Source organism: Vidua macroura, chromosome 21, assembly GCF_024509145.1.
Source record: "Vidua macroura isolate BioBank_ID:100142 chromosome 21, ASM2450914v1, whole genome shotgun sequence".
Lineage (NCBI taxonomy): Eukaryota > Metazoa > Chordata > Aves > Passeriformes > Viduidae > Vidua > Vidua macroura.
Genome location: NC_071591.1, coordinates 7,848,123 through 7,870,670, shown reverse-complemented (window position 1 = coordinate 7,870,670; position 22,548 = coordinate 7,848,123). Strand labels below are relative to the sequence as shown.

General features: G+C 51.8%; 2 protein-coding genes and 1 long non-coding RNA gene across 3 annotated transcripts in view; 2 read left to right on the top strand and 1 right to left on the bottom strand.

Moving 5' to 3' along the window:
• ASTN2 (astrotactin 2) overlaps positions 1-22,548 on the bottom strand; it is a 320,188-nt gene that overhangs the window by 87,418 nt on the left and 210,222 nt on the right. The window contains exon 17 of the mRNA XM_053996162.1: positions 5,053-5,318. Within this exon, the coding sequence (XP_053852137.1) occupies positions 5,053-5,318 (266 nt within the window). The remainder of the gene's footprint in view (positions 1-5,052; positions 5,319-22,548) is intronic.
• On the top strand, positions 5,173-8,302 carry LOC128817567 (uncharacterized). Its single transcript, XR_008440236.1, has 3 exons — positions 5,173-5,262; positions 6,981-7,089; positions 7,880-8,302. It is a non-coding gene; the product is annotated as an uncharacterized LOC128817567 (long non-coding RNA).
• Positions 14,023-19,683, top strand: TRIM32 (tripartite motif containing 32). Its single transcript, XM_053996163.1, has 2 exons — positions 14,023-14,486; positions 16,511-19,683. The coding sequence occupies exon 2, from the start codon at positions 16,578-16,580 to the stop codon at positions 18,519-18,521; it is 1,944 nt and encodes a 647-aa protein (XP_053852138.1). The 5' UTR covers positions 14,023-14,486; positions 16,511-16,577; the 3' UTR covers positions 18,522-19,683.

Below are 22,548 nucleotides of genomic sequence, written 5' to 3'. Positions count from 1 at the left end.
CCCCCCTCACCACACCACCCTCTAAGCATTTCTGCAGCTGGCTGAGCTGCTCCACAGAAGCTTGTTTGAGGATTTTTTTGGGGGAAAAATGAACAGACCACGAACAGGAGGGACCACACTGCCTAGCGTACCTTGCCTTTTCTCCCCTCCACTGGCCACGGCTGCCCCGTGGCTCTGGACATGCACACGTGCATCCCTGTCAAGGATGCTCCTGGGAGGGGATGGGGGAAGCAGGATATTCCCTGTCTTCCTGTAAGGGACAAGGACATTTGCAGACCGTCCAAATGTGCTCTCACTCTCAGACTGTGCCTCTGGGTGCACTCCAGGGCTGTGCTGGGCAGTAAGAAAGATGGTGCCCACCCTATGGGGAGAGGGCTGGAAGAAGTATGTTTAAGGTGGAGGAGGAAAGTCACCATAACCTGGGGGGACTCTAATTGGGGTGAGGAGTAGCTCTTCTCTTTGACTCTTTCCCAAAGGGAAAGCACCTGGGGTCACCACCTCTCTCTTCTCTCCCACCTCATGCACTTACAGCATCCAGCCCTTGAGGTGTTGAGAGCATTTTGCCAGCAGAAAGCCCCACCACAGAGAGGAGCTCTTTGCTGTTGGGCATAGCCACCCACTGACACTGGTGGAAGTTTCCTCTGCAGCCCTGCAGTGGAGAATCTTCTCCAGCTTCATGTGGAGGGACCACTGTGGTGTCTGCACTGTTGCAGAGCACAAAGGAAGCAGAAGAGGGATGTTGGCATCGATCAAAACTGATGCAGGATCCACAGAGCTCCAGAGAAGTCCCTGGGAGATGACAGCCAAGGTCACAGCTTCTCTGTCTCTTTACACCTTTTGAAGTGCCAGTGCGAGCACTCAGACTGAGGAGCTTTGACAGCAATGGTCCTATAGAATACTTGGATTAGCTGGATCTCACCAGGTGACCAGGACTGGTGCAGGGGGGACTCCAGCACTGCCTCTGCTCCAGCAAGCAGTCCTTCCTGTCAAACCTGCCACCCACAGCCACACCAGTGTGACAGCTACAGAAAAGACATTCAACAAAGCCCTTCAAGAACTGCTTGAACCTCCAAAAACATCTCCTTCACTCTGGCAAGCTCCAGCACTGCCACAGTCTCCAGCCAGGCTGCAGTGACCAGTGATGGTGCAAATTCTTTGACCAAGACAATTAAACCACAGGAGGAAACAAAGAAACTCCTGGCAGGATCTCAGTCCGTAGTTCTCACTGCACACAAGAAGGAAAAGAGGGGCCTGATACTTTTCCTCATACTGAGACTTGTCCTCCCCACTGCTGGGAGCAGGAGTTGTGCTGGAGCTGGGCTGGGAGGACACATCACACAGAGCTGAGAGTTACCTTGAGGACATTTCCTCTGGACAAATTCTCCCTGGACAGCAAAAGGCAAAACTCCTGGAGCCCTTTACATTTCAGGCCCTTGCTTCAAAGCAAGAAGGAAACAGCAATTCCCACTGACATGGAAATACAGAGTTTTTTAACTCATTTCACATGGGCAAAGTAATATATTTTCACCTCATCTCCTGCTTGGAAATGGTCAGTTTTAGCTGAAATCAAACATGCACACAAAGAAATATCACAAATCAGTCCACAGCAGACACCCAGCATGGAAACTGAAACCCCAGCATTTAAGAGTCTGGCAAGGTCATCAGCAACCGAGAACACGGCCTTGGACAGGGCTGTAGCTGTAAATTTTAAAAAGTTCATAACTCACTGCACTAAGGCAGATGAAAAGACAAACCTATTAAAAAAATACACATGCTGAAGAGGGCAAAATGTCTTTACATGTGTTTTGCTTCATCTTTGCTGCTCAGCTTATACAGGAAAACTTTCAGCCAAGTTTCTAGAAGTCAATATCCACCTTGTTAATGACCTTGTTATCTGCCTGTACAGCATTGTCTTTGTAGACACGTATGCAAAGAGAACTGTGTTTACAATTATTGTTTTTTTAACACTACGGAAGAGTTGGGATGTGCCTGCAGTTCCTCTAAGGTCAGCACTCTCTGTATTGATTGAGAATCATCTACATGAAGGGAGAAAAGCAGGCAATGGAGCAGTCAGGATTGAAGATGCTGGACTTGGTTCAGCCCAGGCAAGTGAAAATCCTATTTATGGCACAGGAGAACACCACTCTGCAGTGCCTGGGACACCCCGGCCTCTGTTTGGTGCTGCAAATGGGTGTTTCATCCCCCAGATGATACATGAGATGCTCCTGGTGGGACATGACCTCTGGGAGCCTCTCAGTGCACAGAACATGGTCACAGTTTAAACTGGTGTTGTTATGGCTCTCTGCTGGGTCTTGGTTGACAGGCTGATGTCCCTGTGGTGGTGGCAGCTCCTTACCACCCCTAAATCCCTTTCTCTTTCTTGGCAACCCTCCCTTCTCACAGGGGGAGGCGAGGGAAAGACAAAGCCCCTGCCCTCCATGAGCATCCATCATGCTCAAGCTCCACAAAAGGATGGGGACACCTTTTCACGGAGGCAGCACTAACCCCACACCAAACCATCCAGTCCAGGATAGGGACATGGCCCCCATGAGCTCCACTCCCTCCAGACAGGCAGCTACAGCTCTGCCCAGCCCAGGCTGCCTGGAAAAAACCTCCAGTGTGGAGAACCAAGGTTTGTGCCAAGGTGGCAGCAAGTTCCTCAGCAGTGGTGGATTTCAGCCTACAGGAACCAGGATTTGTCCCTGCTTGTGGTGCCAAGGAGAGCAAGAGAAGGAGAGGGAGAGGGAGAGGGAGAGGGAGAGGGAGAGGGAGAGGGAGAGGGAGAGAACCTGCAGGAGAGAGGCTGATAGAGAGAGGGGGGAGAAACAAGCTGGGGTGAAGGGATGAAGGGAGCGGGACAGCCCATCAGAAATGAGCAAGAAGGGGAAAGTGATGGAGCTGATGCAACACAAGGGATTAATGCTGAGAGAATGGGAATGACTAGGAAAGAGAAGTAGGGGCAGGGAATGCAGAAAACACTCCCTTGTGTCCTGCTGGAGCAAGGATGGGGATGGTCTGGGATGGGTTGTGGGAGGAAGGGATGAGAGGGCCTGCTGTCAAGAGAAGCCGACAGCTGAAACAACCTGACCCAGCCAAGGAGGGGGTAGTAAGACAAGACAGCATGATCCCACCTGCTGCCCACCCCAGCACCTTGCACTGTGGATGGCACAAAGTGACCTGTCCTGGCATGTGCTGCTCACTGCCAGCTCCCTTAGTGCCTGCTCTGGCAGCATCCCCCTCCACCCTGCAGCTGACCAGAGCCCTCACCCTGTCACCTCTTACCCCAGCCCTGCCCATGCTCAGCTCCCTGGGGTGAGGGGGGAGCAGACACAGCACCCTCACACAGGGACAGGCTCCCAGGGCATGCTGCTCCACCCCTGGGCGAGCAGGTGGAAGAGGAGGAGCGATGCAGGGAGCACAACCCCAGGGAACATTGCTGGGGTGTCTCTGCTTTGGTTGGGGTTTTGTTTGTTTGCTGGTTTTCCCAGTGCTCAGCAGAAAGCACAATGCGGGCTGAGCTCCAGCTGCAGCTGATGGGGCCAGCCCTCGCTGCAGCCAGGGGAGCAGGGGAGGGAGGGAGGGAAGCAGGGTGGAAGGGAGGCTGCTGGTGGAACAGACTACAGCTCCTCAGGACAGGGAGGCGCCCCAAGTGAGCCCAGCAGTGTTGGCAGGACTGGGGGGACAGGTGAGGAGGAAGATGAGGAGGAGGAAGAAGGGGGGAGTTTGCAGCCAGGCCCAGAGAGGCAGGGTGGCATTGTCACCTGGGCACAGGGCGATGCAGGGGGATGGTGAGTAGAAAATGGAAATCCTTCAGATCCTGCTGGGCTCTTCTCTGTTATCCCCTCCTTGCTGGCTAACCTACCTCTTGTACCCCTAAAAGAATGTCTTCCTGCAGATTGCTGCTGGGAAGCACATCTTTCTTGCCTGAAGGAAACCAGCTTTCCCACTGCTCTCCCTGTACCTGTAGTGCCTCATCCCAGCACTGCCCCGGGCACACTGACAACAGCAGGTCAGCCTCTACACAAGAACTGCCCAGCAGGAAGAGCAGGCGTGGGTGGGGAAAGAATGCAGGAAGGACACATAGTGGGAGAAAGGGAGTTTGAGGAAAAGACCCAGAAAGAGAGGCGAACTGAAGTGTGGAGGTCAGGCATGGCTTCATGCAAGGACCAAGAGGGTTGATAGATGGGAAAGCAGGAGCCAGATCAAGAGGTAGGCAAGGAGTGACAGTCCCCAGAGACAGGACCCAGGCACTTGGGTATCGGGAGAAGCATGAGGACTCTTCTCCCCATGGATGTGGGAAGGGGATGAAGCATCATTCCTGGTGGTCACACCTCCACATGCCAGGTTTGTTTCCTCACCTGCAGCCTCTGCAGCCCATCCACAGCTGCTGCATGCTGGCTCACTTGAGACATCCCAATCAAGTACAGGCTCAGTGCCAATAAGTGACTTTAAGCAGGTCTGTCATTTCTGGGCTTGAGACTGGGGTCAGAGGGCTGCAGAGGCGGGTGGGAGTGGCAGTGAACAGAGAAAGTGGGAACTCAATCTCCACAGGATTAACAATGAAGCTCCTGCAGGAGCCCAGCCCCAGGGACCGGTGACCTCCAGCCTGGTTGGTCTCTCCTGGAGTACCAGGGACCTCCTGTGGCTGTGAGACTGTCCCAAGGGGATGGTTCTTCCCTCCCTCTGCACCTTTGCAAAGCCACACTGGAGCCCTGGAGGACTTTGGCCACCCTCAAACAGGTATGTCCTAGAACTTGGAGCATTGAGCTGGTGCTTGGCTCCTGAGACCTCTCCACAGGACACATCCTGCACACGAGCATGGACACTGGGAATAACTGTGGCCTTGGCTGCTTAGGGTATTGCCTTGAACCTGTTGAAGGCAGGGAGACGCGGGTCTCAGAGGGCTGCGGGCAGCAGGACTTGCCAGCTCCATCACTGACACCATCCCACACATGAAAACACCCCCTCGCTCCAGGGAACCTGCAGAGGGGATCTCACAGGGGACCGAGTGAGGTCACAGAGGTGGGGCTGGCCCGTCACAGGCTCACTCACCTCCCTGGTGTCGTTGTCCTGGATCAGAGCGTACAGAGGCACCACCCTGTTGATCTCCAGCAGAACCGGGGTGGGGCTGAGCTGCTCCTTGCCGGGGCGTCGGCACAGGTGGCAGGTGGACGGGCAGCGCCCTTTCTCCTCGCAGTGAATCTCCACGCCCGAGATGAGGTGGTCATCTGACAGCATCTGTGCTGTCAGCAGGCCTGACAGGTACGTGATGAAGGGCATGGATTTCAGCTCCTTCTTGTTCCCAAGCTCAGTTGTTTCTGGGTTAGGGAGAGGGAAGAAACCAAACAGTATTAAACAAATCTCAGCACAGGCCTCTTCCCAAAGCCAAACTGTGCTGCAGCCAGGATAAATGCAGCTGCTGAAGGTGTAGGCTGGGTGGGAGCAGGAAAAAAAGACAGGTCAAGGAGAGAAGAAGAAAAATGGGACTTGCAGGTCACTCCGTGGAAGTGTGAGCTTTTCCAGACAAGCACATCTAAACTGACAGAACTGATTGGTCTTCTCTTTTCTAACTCATGTTCTTCTTTTTTCTAACTTGGATATCCACTTTCTGTGCTCCAAAATGAGACAAAATCACCTCAGTGTATCTTCCCTGCCAAAGAGAAACATCCCCAAAGGGACCAGGCCAGGGAGCTGAATGCCCTTTATCCCCACCCTACCACCAGCCCCCTCTAGTCCTTGTGGTCCTCAGGTCACTCTTGTGGGTGACACATTATCCAGGGCACTGAAATGGATCCAAAGAGGCTGCAAAAGGACTACATGGAGGGATGGAGCCCCTTGGCAGTGGGGAAGAGCAGGTATGAGAACAAGCTCACTGCATGGAGAATAGATGGAGGCATTACCAAAAACAAACTGCCAACATTGCTTTCAGGAAACATTCAGGCCTATGAAACCCACTGGGAAACCTCCTGGTGGTCTTAAGCACAAGGCAGTAAACCTGGAGAACCTTCACTCTGTTCTGTGCTCATCCAAACACTTGCTAAGGCCAAGGGCAGTATCACACTTGAGCAAAGGAGACACGACTCCAATGTCCGCCCTGCACACTTCCATGTGAATTCTTTGTCTATAGCTGGGTTGACCCAAGAAGGCCCAACTTTTATAACCTGGTGACAGACCTACAGAAGAAAAGGCTTTCTTCATCGTAAGGCCTTTAGCAACAAATTCCCAGTCCTGAGAGGAGCGGAAGAGGAGCAAGGGCTGTCTCAACACGCTCAGCTTGCAGTGACATGCAGCTGATCTGGCAAGGCACAAGCCATTTGGAAATACAAGCAAACAGCATTCATTCATGATTCCCAGAGCCCTCGAGGGTAGGGACAGCCCTTCCCTTCCCAGTCTGGCTGTCTGGGAACGCTTCTGTGCACAGGATCAAAACTGTCACGGGGAGAACGAGCAAATTCCAACCAACCCATGTTTTAGTGGAATAGAAGGAGAGCTGTTGCTAAGATAAATTAAAACAAGGTTGTAGGGAGATGTTTCAACATCTAGGGAGACACTGGTGTACACAGACATGGGAAACAGGAGTGGGAGTTGCTTCTTGGAGAGGTTATTTTCTAGAAGATCAGCTCTAGGCAACTTCAAGTCTCATAAGGGAAAGCCATGAAGCCTTTAAAAACAGGGTAGCAGAGAGAGAAGGAATTTATAGGGGGATACCATGAGCCTCTTCTTACTTGTCAGTAAGAGTAGCATCTTCTAACATCACTACTAAAGTACATGTAGAAGAGAAAGAAGATAATTACACTTCTGGGCTGCAAAGCTTCTTCACCAGAGCTGAAGCAGCTTTAGAGATCCTTCATGGAGAAGGAAGTTTTGGAGCCATGCTTTAAGGGAGGACATGAACACAGGGCTGAAAAGACAGTGCAATCAGTTATCTCATGACTGGCAACAGGATATCAAACCTTCCTTCTGAATTTTTTGCCTTATAGCTAAGAATTATAGATCACTATAATCCAACGAGGGGGAGCAAAGCCATTTCAGGAGCAGCAGCGCTCAGGTGGAGCTGCACAGGGGAAGGCTCAGAGTTCTGAAAATGAGGTAAGGTAGAAAACTGTGAGCAGAACAGCTGCCCTTCCCCAGCAGCCATGGGCTCAGTGACAGATTAACCACAAAACTGGGTGATTCATGGCAGACCTGTGAGCAGAGCAGGCTTCATGGCTGAGGTGGAATTGGCTGTCTGCAGTTAATCCTCTTTAGAACAGATCCCAGCTGCACTGGGGAGAAGGATTCCTTTGCAGACTGACAAAGATCCATGGTGTTTCCTTGTATGAGGGCTCTGGGTACAGCTCCAAAGGAGGAAAATGAAATAGGATGTGGGTTAGCAGAGGGAAACTGTCTTCACTCTCAAATTGCCAGCTCTTATCCAGACAAACACTTAGATGGCATCAGCACAGGATGGCAATTCCTGGTAGCTTTTGTGGGATGTGTTTGGGGTGCTTACGTACAGCCCTAACAAAATAATGTCCCCACTTCTGCTATTGGAGCCTGTCCGGGGGCACCAGCAGCACACCCTGCTTGTGAGCCAGCTCCTCCAGAGCCAGAGAGAGGCAGTGAGGAGGAGATGCTCCTCATCTGCTTGCTCAGGTGCCTCGTCCCTAGAAAGTTGGAGGTTTCCTTGCTGGACACAGTACTTTCCTCTCATGCCACCCATATCCCCCACCCACCACTCAGGGCATCTCACAGAGGAGGTTTTTTAATCTGAGAGGTATTTTCCCTCCAAAACATATACCTGCACCTGCCATTGCAACTGTAGCCTGGGAAGATGGGATTGGGGTCCCTCAATTTCCCCCTGCCCTACATATGACATGAGTTTTGGTTATCTCTTCAGCTCCCTGCATGCAAGGAGAGGGCTTGGCAGTGAATTGGAGAAGCCCTACAAGTGCTTGTAGGCTCAGCCTGGCTTTTAGTACCTACATAGAACAGGATAACCTCCCAGGACACTCCTGCAAAGCCTCTGCTTCACTCCTGGGGAAGGGCTTTGCAGGTGACTGCTGCCAGGACGCTCCCAAGGTCCTTTCTGGGAAGAGGAGGAGACTCAGCTGCAGCAGTGAGGATATGGGGATCCCTTATCAGCCCCTGAATCTGAACATGCTGTCACCAGCACTGCTGGCAACTCAGTTGAACCCTGGCAACATCTGTTTGGGAGCAGAGAGCCTTGGCTGCAATTGGAAACATCACAGCAACTTGTGGGAGTTATTGGTTTGTTTGTTTGTCTGAAATATGGATTTAAAAAACAAGAAAAAATAAAACCCCAAACACACACACACACACACAAAAAAAACCAACCAAACAAAAAAAAAACCAAAAAAAAAACCAAAAAAACAACAACAAAAAAAAAAAAAAAAAAAAAAAACAAAAAAAAACCAAAAAAAAAAAAAAAAAACAAAAAAAAAAAAACAAAAAAAACAAACCTACCACCACCACAAAACAAATAAAATAACAGCCTCGTGCCAGGCATCAGGCCTTGTGTAAGAAAGGGAGAATGAGCAGAACAGGGTGTGCAGAGGTACCGTTTTCCTGCTGGGGTGCCTGGCTCTGTTTCTGGGCTCCACCAGGATTTTACAATCCCACAGCACGAGGTGTGTGCCTGCACAAAGGGGTCCCTGCTCGGGATGCAGCAGTTGCTGATGTGGGAAAATGCTTCCAGCATTACCAGCAGCACCTCCTGGTGCCTGGACATGAGGGAGCAGGGAAACACCACTACTGCCACAAAAACAACAGCATAATGACTAATTTGTATTGGAGTGCTGTCCTGTCTTGAGAGCTCCCAGGAGAAGATGGTTTTTCTAGTGGCTCAGCATTTCATACAACACCTCTTCCAAATATCCCCAAGTCATCCCAAAACTGGGAATCATTCCACTTGCCACAAGAATGCAGCCATATCAGGGGTAGGATGTGATATCTCCTGAAGAGCAGAAATGCTTGGAACAAGGACAGGAGAAGGCTCTCCAGATGGAGTTGTAGAGGGAAGAGTGGGAACAGACCCAGGTAGGAATTCCTACAGGCTCAGCAGGTTAAGCCCACCAACACCAACAGGCTGCTGAGCTGGGCTTGATTTAGGACCTGGGATTTACATTTTATGCAAGGAAGAGGGAATTCTGGTCCAACTTCCCCATACAGCACCCTTCAGTGGACATTCCTAGTGCCACCACCGGCAGGACAGTGGGGACTTGTGGCCAGGACACATCCACTGACACAGGCTGCCTGTTTATCACCTGGTGGAATAATACCTTTTTTGCTGACAAATCCATCCAAAGGGAGTTAGAAAGGAAATCAATAGATGTGTTTGCCTGGGAATTTCTCCTGCACTGAGATACTGTCAGTGCAGTGGCCACCAGGTCTGTGAAGAGCTTGGACAGATTTAATGCTGCCCACTGTTAGTGATGGGTGAGCACTGCTGGGGCTGCGAGGAAGGTGTGGGCACAGTGTCCAGGAGAGTGAGTCTGGCACATCCACCCATGTGTGCAGGAAGGATAGGACAGGACAAAAGGGAATGGCTGGCAGAAACCAGGGTTAGATGGACTATCAGGAAGAAATTCTTTCCTGTGAGGGTGGGCAGGCCCTGGCACAGGGTGCCCAGAGAAGCTCTGGCAGCCCCTGGATCCCTGGAAATGCCCAAAGCCAGGTTGTATAAGGCTTGGAGCAATCTCGGAGAGTGGAAGGTGTCCCTGCCCATGGCAGGGGGTGGAATGAGATGGGCTTTGAGGTCCCTCCCAGCCCAAACCATTCAATGATTCCAGTCTTGGCTGAGGGAGAAACACCACCCCAGCCAAACCACCAAACAACCACCAACACCCCAGTCCCGGAGCTCAGCGTGGGCTGGGCAAGGGATTACTCCCGAGGAACCGCTAGGCGACTTTAGGGACACGCGGCACGAGTCCCGGGCGGGAATGCCATTCCCACGTGCTCAGCGTGCCCGGGGGGTCGCGGGATGCGAGCGCGGAGCTCAGGATGGGCACTGCGGGGTGGCGCGGGGCCGCCCGCCGGACCCTCCCCGCGGCGGGTCCCGGCCCGGCGGGGCAGCGGTGGCCGTGTCGGTCCGTGGGGCCCTGCTGCCCTCTCGTGGCACCGCGGCGGGACGGCGCTGGGATCCCGGCGTGCGGAACACCATCCCGGCGTGCGGAACACCATCCCGGCGTGCGGAACACCATCCCGGCATGCACACCATCCCGGCGTGCGGAACACCATCCCGGCGTGCGGAACACCATCCCGGCATGCACACCATCCCGGCATGCACACCATCCCGGCGTGCACGCCATCCCGGCATGCACACCATCCCGGCGTGCGGAACACCATCCCGGTATGCACACCATCCCGGCACGCACACCATCCCGGTATGCACACCATCCTGGCGTGTGGAACACCATCCCGGCGTGCGGAACACCATCCCGGCATGCACACCATCCCGGCGTGCGGAACACCATCCCGGCGTGCGGAACACCATCCCGGCGTGTGGAACACCATCCCGGTATGCACACCATCCCGGCGTGTGGAACACCATCCCGGCATGCACACCATCCCGGTATGCACACCATCCTGGCATGTGAAACAACACCATCCCGGCATGTGGAACACCATCCTGGCATGTGGAACACCATCCCAGCGTGTGGAACACCATCCCGGCATGTGGTGCATCATCCCAGCATGCGGCACACCATCCCAGGATGCAGCACACCATCCCGGCGTGGGCACACCACCCCACACATCCCACCGCCCTCACCCCGCAGCCCCTCTGCGCCACTCGCGGGTCTCATCCTTCCATCCTCATCCCAGCCTCAGGGAGGGGAGTGTGGCACAGCCAATGTGTAACATCCCCTGGGTGTTGGTGCTTGATAAACTCCTGAGCGTGAGGCTCTGTGACCCCTTTTAATCTCCTGTTTATAGAATGTGAAGGGGCTGGAGTGGACTTTAAAGACCATCCCGTTCCAACCCCGTGCCATGGGAAGGGATGTCTCCCATTAGACCAGGTTGCTCCAAGCCCCATCCAACCTTGCTTTGAGCACGTCCAGGGATGGAGCAGCACAACCTCCCTGGGCAACCTGTGCCAGTGCCTCACCATCCCCATAGCAATAAACTTCTCAATATCTAATCTACATTTCCCTGTTTCAATGTGTACCCATAACTCCTGGTCCTGTCACCACAGTTCCTGGTGAAGAGTACTTTTATGTCCACACTGCCTCTGCCCCTCTTCACACCCCTTCTCCCCACTGCCATGGGGATGATCCCAAAGGTATCCCCTTGGGAAGGCTGCCCTAGAACAGAGGCTGGACAGAGCCAAAGAATAAAGCAGGGATTTATTCAAAGGCCTCCATGGATCCACCTTGGGCAGCACCAGAGCCCAGCCAGGGCTGCACCCAAGAGGAACCAAAATGGTCCCAAAATGCACGAGCGCTCCCGGGGGCTCTCACTGGGATCAGCTCTGCTCCATTTGCACCTTGCAGTTCATTGTCCCATTCCAGCTCCAGCCCATGCAGTCCCATCCTGCTTGTTTTTCTCTCTCCAGCCCACGCTGTTTGTGCTCCTGGGCCTGAGCTTTGGATCATTTGTCCTTGGTGCCCAGCTGGAGCAGGAATTGTTTTGTCTCCCTGCTCTGTGCACAGAGCTCACCATCCTCTCATGTGAAGCTTAGAACTACACACTAAAGCAGCACAGAATCTGAAAAATAAAAAAGCTAAAACCTGAGACACCTCCAGCAAAGAGAATTTGGGGGCAGATCATCTCTTCTGCCTGCAGGATCTCACCTCAGCTTCAGATGAGACATTGCACACTTGCAAGCCTGAGGTATTAAGAAAAAAAGAGCCCTTAGAGAGACCTCTGACAACCCTCTATAAAAGGGGATTTCGAGAGTATCCTCTGTAACACAGCTTTGGCAAAGGAAGGGTGAGCAGGGTCCCGGGCTGGACAACCTTCCCATCCTTCCTTGTCATGTAGGGTCCCCATAATCACACATGATGGATAACATTGTCAGCTGGTCATTGTCACCTCTAATTAAATCCAGAGAGTCCTTTGTTTTCTCCCCAGGATGCATTGAAAGATTTTTTCCTATTTCTACCATTGTTTTTTCCTCACACTGTTCATTTTCAGGTGTGGGTGGCCTCACAAGATCTGCCAGACCACCCTGGTTTCAATGTTTACATCCATTCTTCTTCCCCGTATACCAGGGACTGAAAAAAGCATTTCCCTGGTGAGGCCAGGACCTGGGAGTGAACCCTGTGTCCCCTCCCTGGGCACAGCAACACCCCCAGGGAGCCACTGGGGCTTGAAACAGGGCACTCAGTAAATCTCACTCGTTTTCTTCCCTTTGCATCTGCTCCTGCTGCCTCTGAGTGCATCCACTGCCCACCCTGCTGATCCCTGCTGCTCCAGGGACCTAGATCCCTTCCAAATGAACTGTTCTTTTCCAAACAAAGTGGAAAAACCACCAAGAGCAGAAGGTGGCCAGACTCGCTGCATTTTGCACGCGCTTGCTTCGGCGCAGGCCGGGGGCGGCTGCAGCAGGTGAGCAGTGGAAAAGCGCTGCAGGCAGAGAGGCCACACGGAGGGAATTTGGGAAATGGTTAAACTGAGGACTCGCCTCTTCCCCAGGCACAGAATTCCTGCGAGCCTGAGCCTCCAGCCCTGGGCTGGCCCGAGATGCTGCCTGTGGCACCTGTGAAGGACACAGTTGCCCTGGCTCCCCCCCGCTGGCAGAGGAAGCCCCAAGCCCTGACACCCCTCAGTCTGCTGTGCAGCCCCACGGGGTCACAGCACAAGGGTCTCCCTGCCATCCCTAAAGCAGATTCATGACATCCAAGCAAAAATGGGGTTAGAGTGGGGTTGGTGCTCCTGATGGTGATACTGGCTTCAGGAATCACGGGGCAGAGCCCAGCCATAGGCCAGTGGCCAAATCCCTGCCTCTGGCTACCCCTGCCAGCCTCTCACACTGCAGCTGTACCCAAAAATAGTCCTTTTTGTCCCGGAGTCCACAGGCTGCTCCAAGGCACCGCATGAAACGAGAAGCACACATTTTCAGGAGGTGATGTAAAACCCATCAAACACTCAGGAACCTGCTGGGGGAAGGGAAAGGGAGAGAAAAGGGGAAAAGGGGAGGGGGAAAGGGGAAAGGAATGGAAAAGGAAAGGGAAATGGGAAGGGGATGCAAGGCAAGGGAAATGAAAAAGGAAGGGAAAGGAGAAGAGTAGAGAAAGGAGACGGGAAGGGAAAGGGAAGGGGAAAGGGAAGGTGAAAGAGAAGGGGAAGGGGCTGATCCCGCAGCAGCACTGCCTGATCAGGGAAAGGGCAGTGAGCGACCCGCGCGTGCCGAAATGACACATAACAACCGGATTAGAAAAAAAAGAAAAAGAAAAAAAAAACAAAAAACAAACAAACAAACAAAAAAAACAACCAAAAAAAACCCAAATCCGAAAAGACATTCCTGCTTCCCCTTTGTTACTTTTAACCTTTCCTTTCACAACGAGCCGCAGCCCGAGGTCCCTCCCCTCCGCCGCAGCCCCCCCGTGCCGGTGTCGCGGTCCCCCCGGTGTCCCCTCGGTGTCCCCCCGGTGTCCCCCCGGTGTCCCCCCCGCCTCCAGCCGCGGCGCGCCCGGACTACATCTCCCGGCAGGCCCCGCGGGCGCGCTCACGTGACGCGCGGCGCGCGGCGCACGCCGGGAGGCGGCGCGGCCCGGAGCGGCGGCAGGTGAGGAGCGCGCGCGGGGCCGCGGCGGCGGCGGCGCCCCCTGCAGGGCGGGGCGGGCACGGCGGGAGCCCGGGGCGGGCGGCGTGAGGGGACGGGCGGGATGGAGGGGATGGAAGGGATGGGATGGGATGGCATGGCATGGAGGGAATGGAATGGAATGGAAGGGGGCCACCGGGCCGCGCCCCGCGGGGTGGGCGCTCCCCGCCGCCCTGAGCGGTGGGAGCGAGGGGGCCGCCTCGCTCCGTCCCCCCCCGGCACCAGCGCGGCGGCCGAGGCAGAGGGGGCTGGAAGCGGGCCCCGCCCGCCCCGCTGCCATTGACCCCACGGCTGCGGCCGGGCGGAGCCGGGCGTGTGCTGTGCGCGGACACGCGGGGACAGACAGCAGCACGGGCCGCTCCACGGCCGCCCCACCCCTGCCGTGCCCAGGCCCGGGCTGGACGGGGCTGGAGCAGCCTGGCGGCTGGAACGTGTTCCCCCTGCCCGCGGCAGGGCTGCAGTCGGGTCACCGTTAAGGTCCTTCCAACCCAAACCCTTGGATTTTTCAGTGAAAACCCTCCAAACCCAGGGGTTGTCCTGATGGTTTTTGTTGTTGTGACAGCTCCTGTCAGCGGTGCTTATTTTGCAGCATTACCCCATTATTTTCCCTCGTTAATGACACGAGCTCTGAATTACAAGTGAAGCCGGTGTTCTCACCGCAGACACTCACTAAAAACTACCGGGTGACAAGAGAAACCACGGCAGGAAATTTCTTTCGAATGTAAGGAAACCAGACTCGCATAATTCACGGTTTTATGGGCTTGATCCTCAGCTGAGGCTTTCTCTAATACCCTGCTCTGCGTCAGAGGAACTGCCCCGGGAGGGAGCGACACGCAAGAACAACTCGCTGTTAAGGAAACTTCCATAGAGGCACAGCCGAGTGGGAGAGGGAGATAAAAGGAAAAAATAACGTCCCATTACTGAAGGCACGCTGACATTGCGATAAAGGGAGTTATAGATGAAAAGAATGTCATACAAATCAGCTCTCTTAAAGCCCAACCTGACTTAAAATCCCATCTACCGTTGTTCTTTAATGAAAACACTTGTTTTAAAGGTAGCTTTTAGTATAACTCTCAGTACTTGGTGCCTGTGCTGCTCCCTCATCCTTCCCTAAGCAAGTTTTGACGTGTTTCCAAGGAAAGTAAGAATAATGAACCTGGTATCCTGTGTTTCATTTTTTAAAACCATTTTAAATCACAGATTTTTTCCTCCCTCAGAGGAAGGTTTCTGTTCTCCATGGCAATGCCCAGGTTTCTGCTTCCCCAGGGCCAGGGCCCTGCTACTCAACTTGCCACTGTCGAGCCTGACCCCAGCATGGTGCCTGGAGATTCTGCCACACCACTGAATCCCTTCCTGAAATACAGGCTTTAAAGGACTCTGAATTGCAGCTGACAAATTAAAATTAGGGGGCTTTCTTTCTTTTCTGTATGAGCATAAAGATCTTTTCTTCCTTGCGGTTGTTTTTCGGCAGAGGAACACACAGCAAACTGAAATACACAGAATCTTTCCCAAAGAGAAAGGCACAGACCCAGCAGGGAAGTGAGAATGCTGTGTGCATGCAGCCATTTCTCAGAGAGAGCTGTGTGTTCACATCTCTCTGCCACTGTCTCTTCATTTCAAAGACTTAACTACTTCCTTCTCCTCCTCTTCCCTAGAAGAAAGGTTTTCTTCCCTATTTTTTAGTGGCTAAGCAGTACAATAACAAAGGATTTGAAACCCAGTCTAGTGAATAATAACTTAATGATGTGAGCCCTGTTCTGTTCCTTTTGAATGGATGGCTGCTTTGGCAGGAGAGCTGCTGGGATCTGCTCCCTGCTGGGAGGGATGTGAGGGTGGAGAAACCTGGATTGAAGCTGAACAGCAACCAGAGTGGTGTAAAACTGAACCAGGGGACAAGAACGAGGTCAGCGTTGCGAGATTGTGAAACGGGGAGAAATTAAATGCAGTTAAGCTGAGTTCAGGAGCTAATAGTGAACACTGGGAGTATGTTTGGAGTTCAGATGTTTGGAGTTTGTGTTAAGTCCATTATTGCTAATACCTGCCTGAGCTGTGTTTAATTGGCATGAAGCATGGTGCAGCACGGCAGAGGTTACTGAGATGCACTGGCATCAAACCTTCTCTGTGTGTTTTCAGCATGCACAGTCACCCCCAGAACTAGTGGAAGCTGACAGAGCATTCCTGCTACTTTCACTTACTGGCAAATATATGAAACCTTGAAAATGTGTTTTGGCTCTCTAGCAAAGCAGAGCGAAGCAAGCACATTTATTTTGTTGGTATCTGATGTCACATCTGAATGCAGGTCTCCAGAGGTGATCTATTAATGTCCTAAAGCATCGCACCATCTGGTTCCTTCTTTGATGTGCAACATTTTGAATGCCTGGTTTAATCTCCCTGGGTTTCAGTAAATTATGTAAACTCAGAGGCTTGGCAGCAGGAGATGGGCACCATGAGGAGATGATTCAGTTATCAATATCTACTGGGCTTCCATATTGGTGCCATTACACTTCTTTCAGTGCTCCTTTACAAATTTTGCAAGTGAATAATTCATTGCTCTGGGAACCGCAAGTTAGTTTTGAAATTTGCCCGCCCTGAGATTAGCTATGACTAATCCATCCTTCCCAACATGGAAAAGCTAACTGGGTTTCTTTTTCTGCAGGGTTAGGCGATAAGTCAGAAATAAATTGCATGTATACATAACTGCTGGTGGTGACATAAATCACATTTCCCTTTTTTCTTCCTGGACAGAATCAGAGCACCTTGGAATAGATGTGAGCACAAGGCACTGTGCTGGATAAAGCTGCCTTGAAGCACCATGGCTGCCGCCCCTTATCTCAACTCAGACGCGCTGCGAGAGGTCCTGGAGTGCCCCATCTGCATGGAGTCCTTCACCGAGGAGCACCTGAGGCCCAAACTGCTGCACTGTGGGCACACCATCTGCAAGCAGTGCCTGGAGAAGCTCCTGGCAAACAGCATCAACGGCATCCGGTGCCCCTTCTGCAGCAAGATCACGCGGATCACCAGCTTGGCTCAGCTCACTGACAACCTCACCGTGCTGAAGATCATCGACACGGCTGGCCTGGGGGAAGTGGTGGGACTTCTCATGTGCAAGGTCTGCGGGAGGAGGCTGCCAAGACACTTTTGCAAGAGCTGTAGCTTGGTTTTGTGTGAGCCGTGCAAGGAGGCTTCGCACATGCCCCCAGGACACAGAGTCATGGCTATCAAAGAGGCTGCTGAGGAGCGTAGGAGGGAATTTGGGACGAGGCTTGCCAGGCTTCGAGAGCTCATGGGTGATCTTCAGAAAAGGAAAGCTGCTCTGGAGGATGTTTCAAGAGACCTGCAATCCAGATACAAAGCGGTTCTGCAGGAGTACAGCAAAGAGGAGCGCAAGATCCAGGAAGAACTGGCCAGGTCACGCAAGTTCTTCACTACCTCTTTGACTGAAGTGGAGAAGATAAATAACCAGGTGATGGAAGAGCAGGCTTACCTGCTGAACTTAGCAGAAGTGCAGATAATGTCTCGCTGTGACTATTTCCTTGCCAAAATAAAGCAGGGGGATATTGCTCTCCTGGAGGAGGCAGCAGATGAGGAAGAACCAGAACTGACAAACAGTCTCCCAAGGGAGCTGACTCTCCAAGAGGTGGAACTCCTTAAGGTGAGCCATGTGGGACCACTGCAGATTGGGCAGGTGGTGAAGAAACCCCGGACCGTTAACGTGGAGGAATCTCTCATGGAAAATGCAGCATCCTCCTTTGTACCATTTAGGGAGCCTGACCTGGTGCAAGAGGAGCCCAGCTGCACCCCCCATTCCTCGCCAGCCAAGCCAAGGATGCCTGAAGCAGCCACAAGCATCCAGCAGTGTTCCTTCATCAAGAAGATGGGCTCCAAGGGCAGCCTGCCAGGGATGTTCAACCTCCCTGTCAGCTTGCACGTCACCAGCCAAGGCGAGGTGCTTGTGGCAGACCGGGGCAACTTCCGAATCCAGGTTTTTACCCGCAAGGGCTTCCTGAAGGAGATCCGCCGGAGCCCCAGTGGCATCGACAGCTTTGTGCTGAGTTTCCTTGGAGCAGACTTGCCCAACTTGACCCCTCTTTCTGTCACCATGAACTGCCACGGGCTGATCGGTGTGACAGACAGCTACGACAACTCTGTCAAGGTGTACACCATGGATGGCCACTGCGTGGCGTGTCACCGCAGCCAGCTGAGCAAGCCCTGGGGCATCGCCGCGCTGCCCTCGGGCCAGTTCGTCGTCACCGACGTGGAAGGGGGGAAGCTCTGGTGCTTCACCGTGGACCGTGGCATGGGGGTGGTGAAGTACAGCTGCCTGTGCAGTGCTGTGCGCCCCAAGTTTGTCACCTGCGACGCTGAAGGGACCATTTACTTCACTCAGGGGCTGGGGCTCAACCTGGAGAACCGGCAGTACGAGCACCACTTGGAAGGAGGCTTCTCCATCGGCTCCGTTGGCCCAGATGGGCAGCTGGGACGCCAGATTAGCCATTTCTTCTCTGAGAATGAGGATTTCAGGTGCATTGCTGGGATGTGTGTTGATTCCAGGGGAGACCTGATCGTTGCTGACAGCAGTCGTAAGGAAATCTTGCATTTTCCTAAAGGAGGCGGCTACAACATCTTAATTCGGGAGGGACTCACCTGCCCAGTGGGTATTGCTGTTACTCCCAAAGGGCAGCTGCTGGTGCTGGACTGTTGGGATCATTGCATAAAGATCTACAGCTACCACCTGAGAAGATACTCCACCCCTTAAAGGCTTGGTTGTAAGCAAAGCCTGTCTTGGCAGTGGAGATTCTTGCAGCCTCCTCACAATCCAACTGGAACCAGTGTCAAGCCTTCAGGAAGATTGTGCCATAACTGAAGGGGATTTGGCATAGAGGTCATCATGTTCTGTGTTTAGAAACAAAATCGCTTTTGTGGTGGTGGTGTTGGTCTTTTTCTTCTTCTTTTTTATATAAAATCCATACAAATAAGAACAAACGCGATGGAAAGGATCCATCCTTTGCAGTCTTGGTTCTTGTGACTAGTAACTCCATAAACCACTTCACCTCCTTATGCCACACAACTCCTACACTTCCAGCTTCAACCATTGTGTCTTTCTTTGTGCCATAAACACTGACTGACTGCTCTAAATCACCTTCCCGTAGAGAACTAGCAGAGGCAATCCTGTGGTACTTGCAAGGAACTGGGTAGCAGTTGTCTGGGCAACTCCTGGAGAGAGCAATTTGTGCTTGCAGCACTGCATAAAACGAAATGGCCACTTCAGCCACGCGGAGATGAAGCTGTGCTTCCACCCTGACGAGGCAGGGTTGTCTCTCCCATTTTTCTGGTGTTCAGGAGATTGCCCCGTCGTGCCATTTGTGAATTGTGTCTGTTCTGTGTGAAGTGAGTACTGTGCAATCGTGGGAGACCGAGCTGAGCCAGAAAATTGCCCTTTTTATTCCTGAGTTGTAAGAAGACAGGGGTTTTATTACTAATCAGAGTTCTGCTAGATAGAAAGGGGTAAAAAGGGAGGGGGCTGGAGAAAAAAAAAAAAAAAAAGATGGGAAGCCTAGGGTTGCTATTTACTGTTGTTTTACTATTAAATGTATCCTGGAAACTGTCTTTGGAAGGTCTATCTGATATCTAAAAATTCCTGGGGAAGAGGGGAAGAGCTGGCGGAATAAGAATGGGAGATTGTAGGAAATGAGATTAAATGCAACGTATTGTATGTTCACCTGCACTTCACTACTCTGCATTCCAGACCACTGCATTTAGCAATAGGTTTCCACTCATCTGCATCTCCTCTGTGCAAGGTACTCACTTCTGAGATAGGGTTGGGCAGGGGAGACTATTTCACTTCTATTTTTTTAAGATCTGGAAGCACATCCATTGGTACACTGCCTTTTTTTCCCTTGCACAGCAAAACACTACATTCCTCAGATTTTTTTTTTTTTTTTGTAATTCTTTTTTCCACGACACCAGCAGGCACCAGCGTTTCTGCTCATCAAGGCTTTGGGCCAAATGAAGCACAAAACTGCAGCTGTGTGAACCAAGGCCCCCACAGTGCTGCTCTCCTGGCTGATAAATGTGTACCTCAGTGTGGTGCTGCTCTCCCAGAATAGTTTATTGAAGGAAAGATGCATTTAAATAGGGCACAGTGGTAGCATGTTAATCTGCCACAGATAATAGTTACACTGCAGTGCATTTATTTGTTGCCATCAACAACATAGTTGCAAATTTGGAGCCAGGACAGATAATATAAATGCTGATTTTATAGTGGCTGCCATGCTCCAGCAAATTGTTTGCTACTTGTCCTACAACATGTTTGCAACAGGTGATTTTTTTTTTTTTTTAAGCCCATTTACTTTTCCCTGCTGAAAACAGCAAAGAGGAACAGGTTGGTGAGCTGCTGCTGCTGCTCTAGCTGGATGTTTGGCAGTTAAAGGGATTGCAGAAAAAATGCTGGAAGCAGGTTTTGGTGGGATTTGGGGGTTTTTTCCCTCTCTTTGTTGAGCTCAGCCAGTGCTGAAGGAGTGAGCACACAAACAGAGCTGTGTGATGGAGCTTCCATCAGGGCAACTTCCAATTTCTCCTGCTGTAATGTACTGGAAAAAGCTTGTGGAGAAGGGAGCTAAGACACGAGGTGGTTGATGGTGCTGAGGCAGCCCAGGGGACCCAGCTCCCCTCCTGAGCTGCTCCGTGTGCTTGCCAAAGCTACCAACTTTACATTGCTATTCACATTCCCTGCCTCTCTTTTTTGGGTGGGAGGGGGCAGTTGCCCAAGGCATGTGACAGCAATTTGAGGAGCCTTTCTCATCTTGAATATGTGTTTTGATGAGGTGATGATGATTACTGGGCTGTGCTGCAGTTCATGACATTGTAACTGAAGGCATTCTTCCAATTTTATGGCAGTGGCAGTTCCTCTCCTTCTGGTTTCTTTTAAATATTTCTCCTGCTTCCAAGAACTGCTCCACACAGGAGGCTACCATGGACCTGAATAATTAAAGCAATATTATCTGTGATAATATGTACCTCTGTAATTTTTGTTCCCGTGGATTTTTTGTTTTGTTTTTTTTTTGCAATAAACAGCACAACTACTAGCAATAACATTTCCTGGAGTGCTTGAAAAAAATTTTGAAAAAATTAAAAGCTGGAGCAGTAAACTGAGTAGTTGGTTACTCCAGCCTATTCCTGGTTACAGAGTTCAAGCAAAACGTCTGTCATCTGTTTCTCACTCAGAGGATTAAGAAAAATAACACCACCCTGTGAGGCACTGGTGGTCTGGGACACTGCAGTCAGCTCTGTCTTGCCTGCAGCTCTCCCAGTCTGAGGTTTCAGGAAGAAAAGGGAAAAAGAAAACCTGCTGTCCCTCACCCAGGGTCTGCACATCCCCTGACAAGACTTGACTGTGAGATGATTTTACAGAGCTCTATTTGCTGTGGTGCTCCCACACAGTGTCATGATCATCTGCCAAACGAGGTGAAATGGAGTAATTAAGGATTATGTTGAAATAGTTTGGCTCCTGCTCTGTATCTGGAGGAAGAGCTTGTCTGGTCATACGTATGTGTTTGGTTTTTAAAGATTGTGTAATAAAGGAAAAATTGATCCAATTAAAAGTGCATTGCAAACGGCTCATTTTCTTATTAAAACACTTCATCTTCTCCCCTCAGTTGCAGATTGGATTTTACAGCCAGTGGGGATTAGATTGGGAGCACAGTGGCTATGAGACCCTTTTTATGTGTCAGGTTGCCAAGGATAAATCTGATCCTGGCAGGCTCGTGGAACTTCTCCTGACACTTCCCTACCCACCTTATAAACAAATGCTGTGGTTTTGTACCTTAACTCACTCTGCCTCAAGGGCAGTATCTCCCTTGTCACCTGATGTTTCAGAAGTCTGATTTCAGTTCCCTGGCTCCAGGAGCTCAGCTGTAAAACTGATGGCTGAAAACTCCATCCCCTGTGTCCCTGGCTCATCCATAGTCTGCCAGTGGGGACCTGTGGTGCAGCCAGGTGACTGGACACATCAGGAGCCACGGGCTCACCTAGAAAACCTCAGACTTTGGTGCACTTACACTGTGAGGGTATAAAACACCTGGGTTTCCTCTGTTTGTAATCCCCCTCCTTGGAGGCACCAGCTTGGGCTTTTCTTCTGATGTTGCACCATGACTAAATTATTTTTAGATCAAAACTCTGCCATGGGAGCTGAGCTGGTGTGGAAACCTGGTGTGACTGAGTGCAGGGGTTGTAGCTGTGAAGGTGCCTCGACCCCAGCTCGGGTGGTGCCAGAGGGGCTCCTGGATGGTCAGCAGGGACATTTCCTCAGTAGGTGCATCCACAGCACATGCAGGTCCTCCCCTCCCCTCCCTCTGCAGCCACCTGGCTGATCTGGGTGAAGGATTTCATCACTTGGGCTCATCTCAGCTCTTTAAACAGGTATGAATTTCTGGTTTATCAAACATTATTCAACCCTTGCAGAACAGCTGCCATGTGGTGCTGTTAGAGCTACCCTGTAGCTTTATCACAGGTTTGGATTTCTTAGGGCAGAACAGCTGAGCCATGGACATTGTTCTGGGCAAAACCAGGAGCCAGGGAATGAAGGGATGAGGAGGAGAGCCTGTTCCTCATCAAAGGGGGTAGAGCTACACGAGTGAAAATAAAGCCAGATGCTTTGAGTTGTTCCCATTGTATAGCTTAAGTGATTTTTCTGGGTCATTACTCAATGTGAGGATTTAAAGTTATTTCATTTTGCACAACTAATTACTCAACTTGCCTGGCAATTCTGGATTACAATGAGAAGG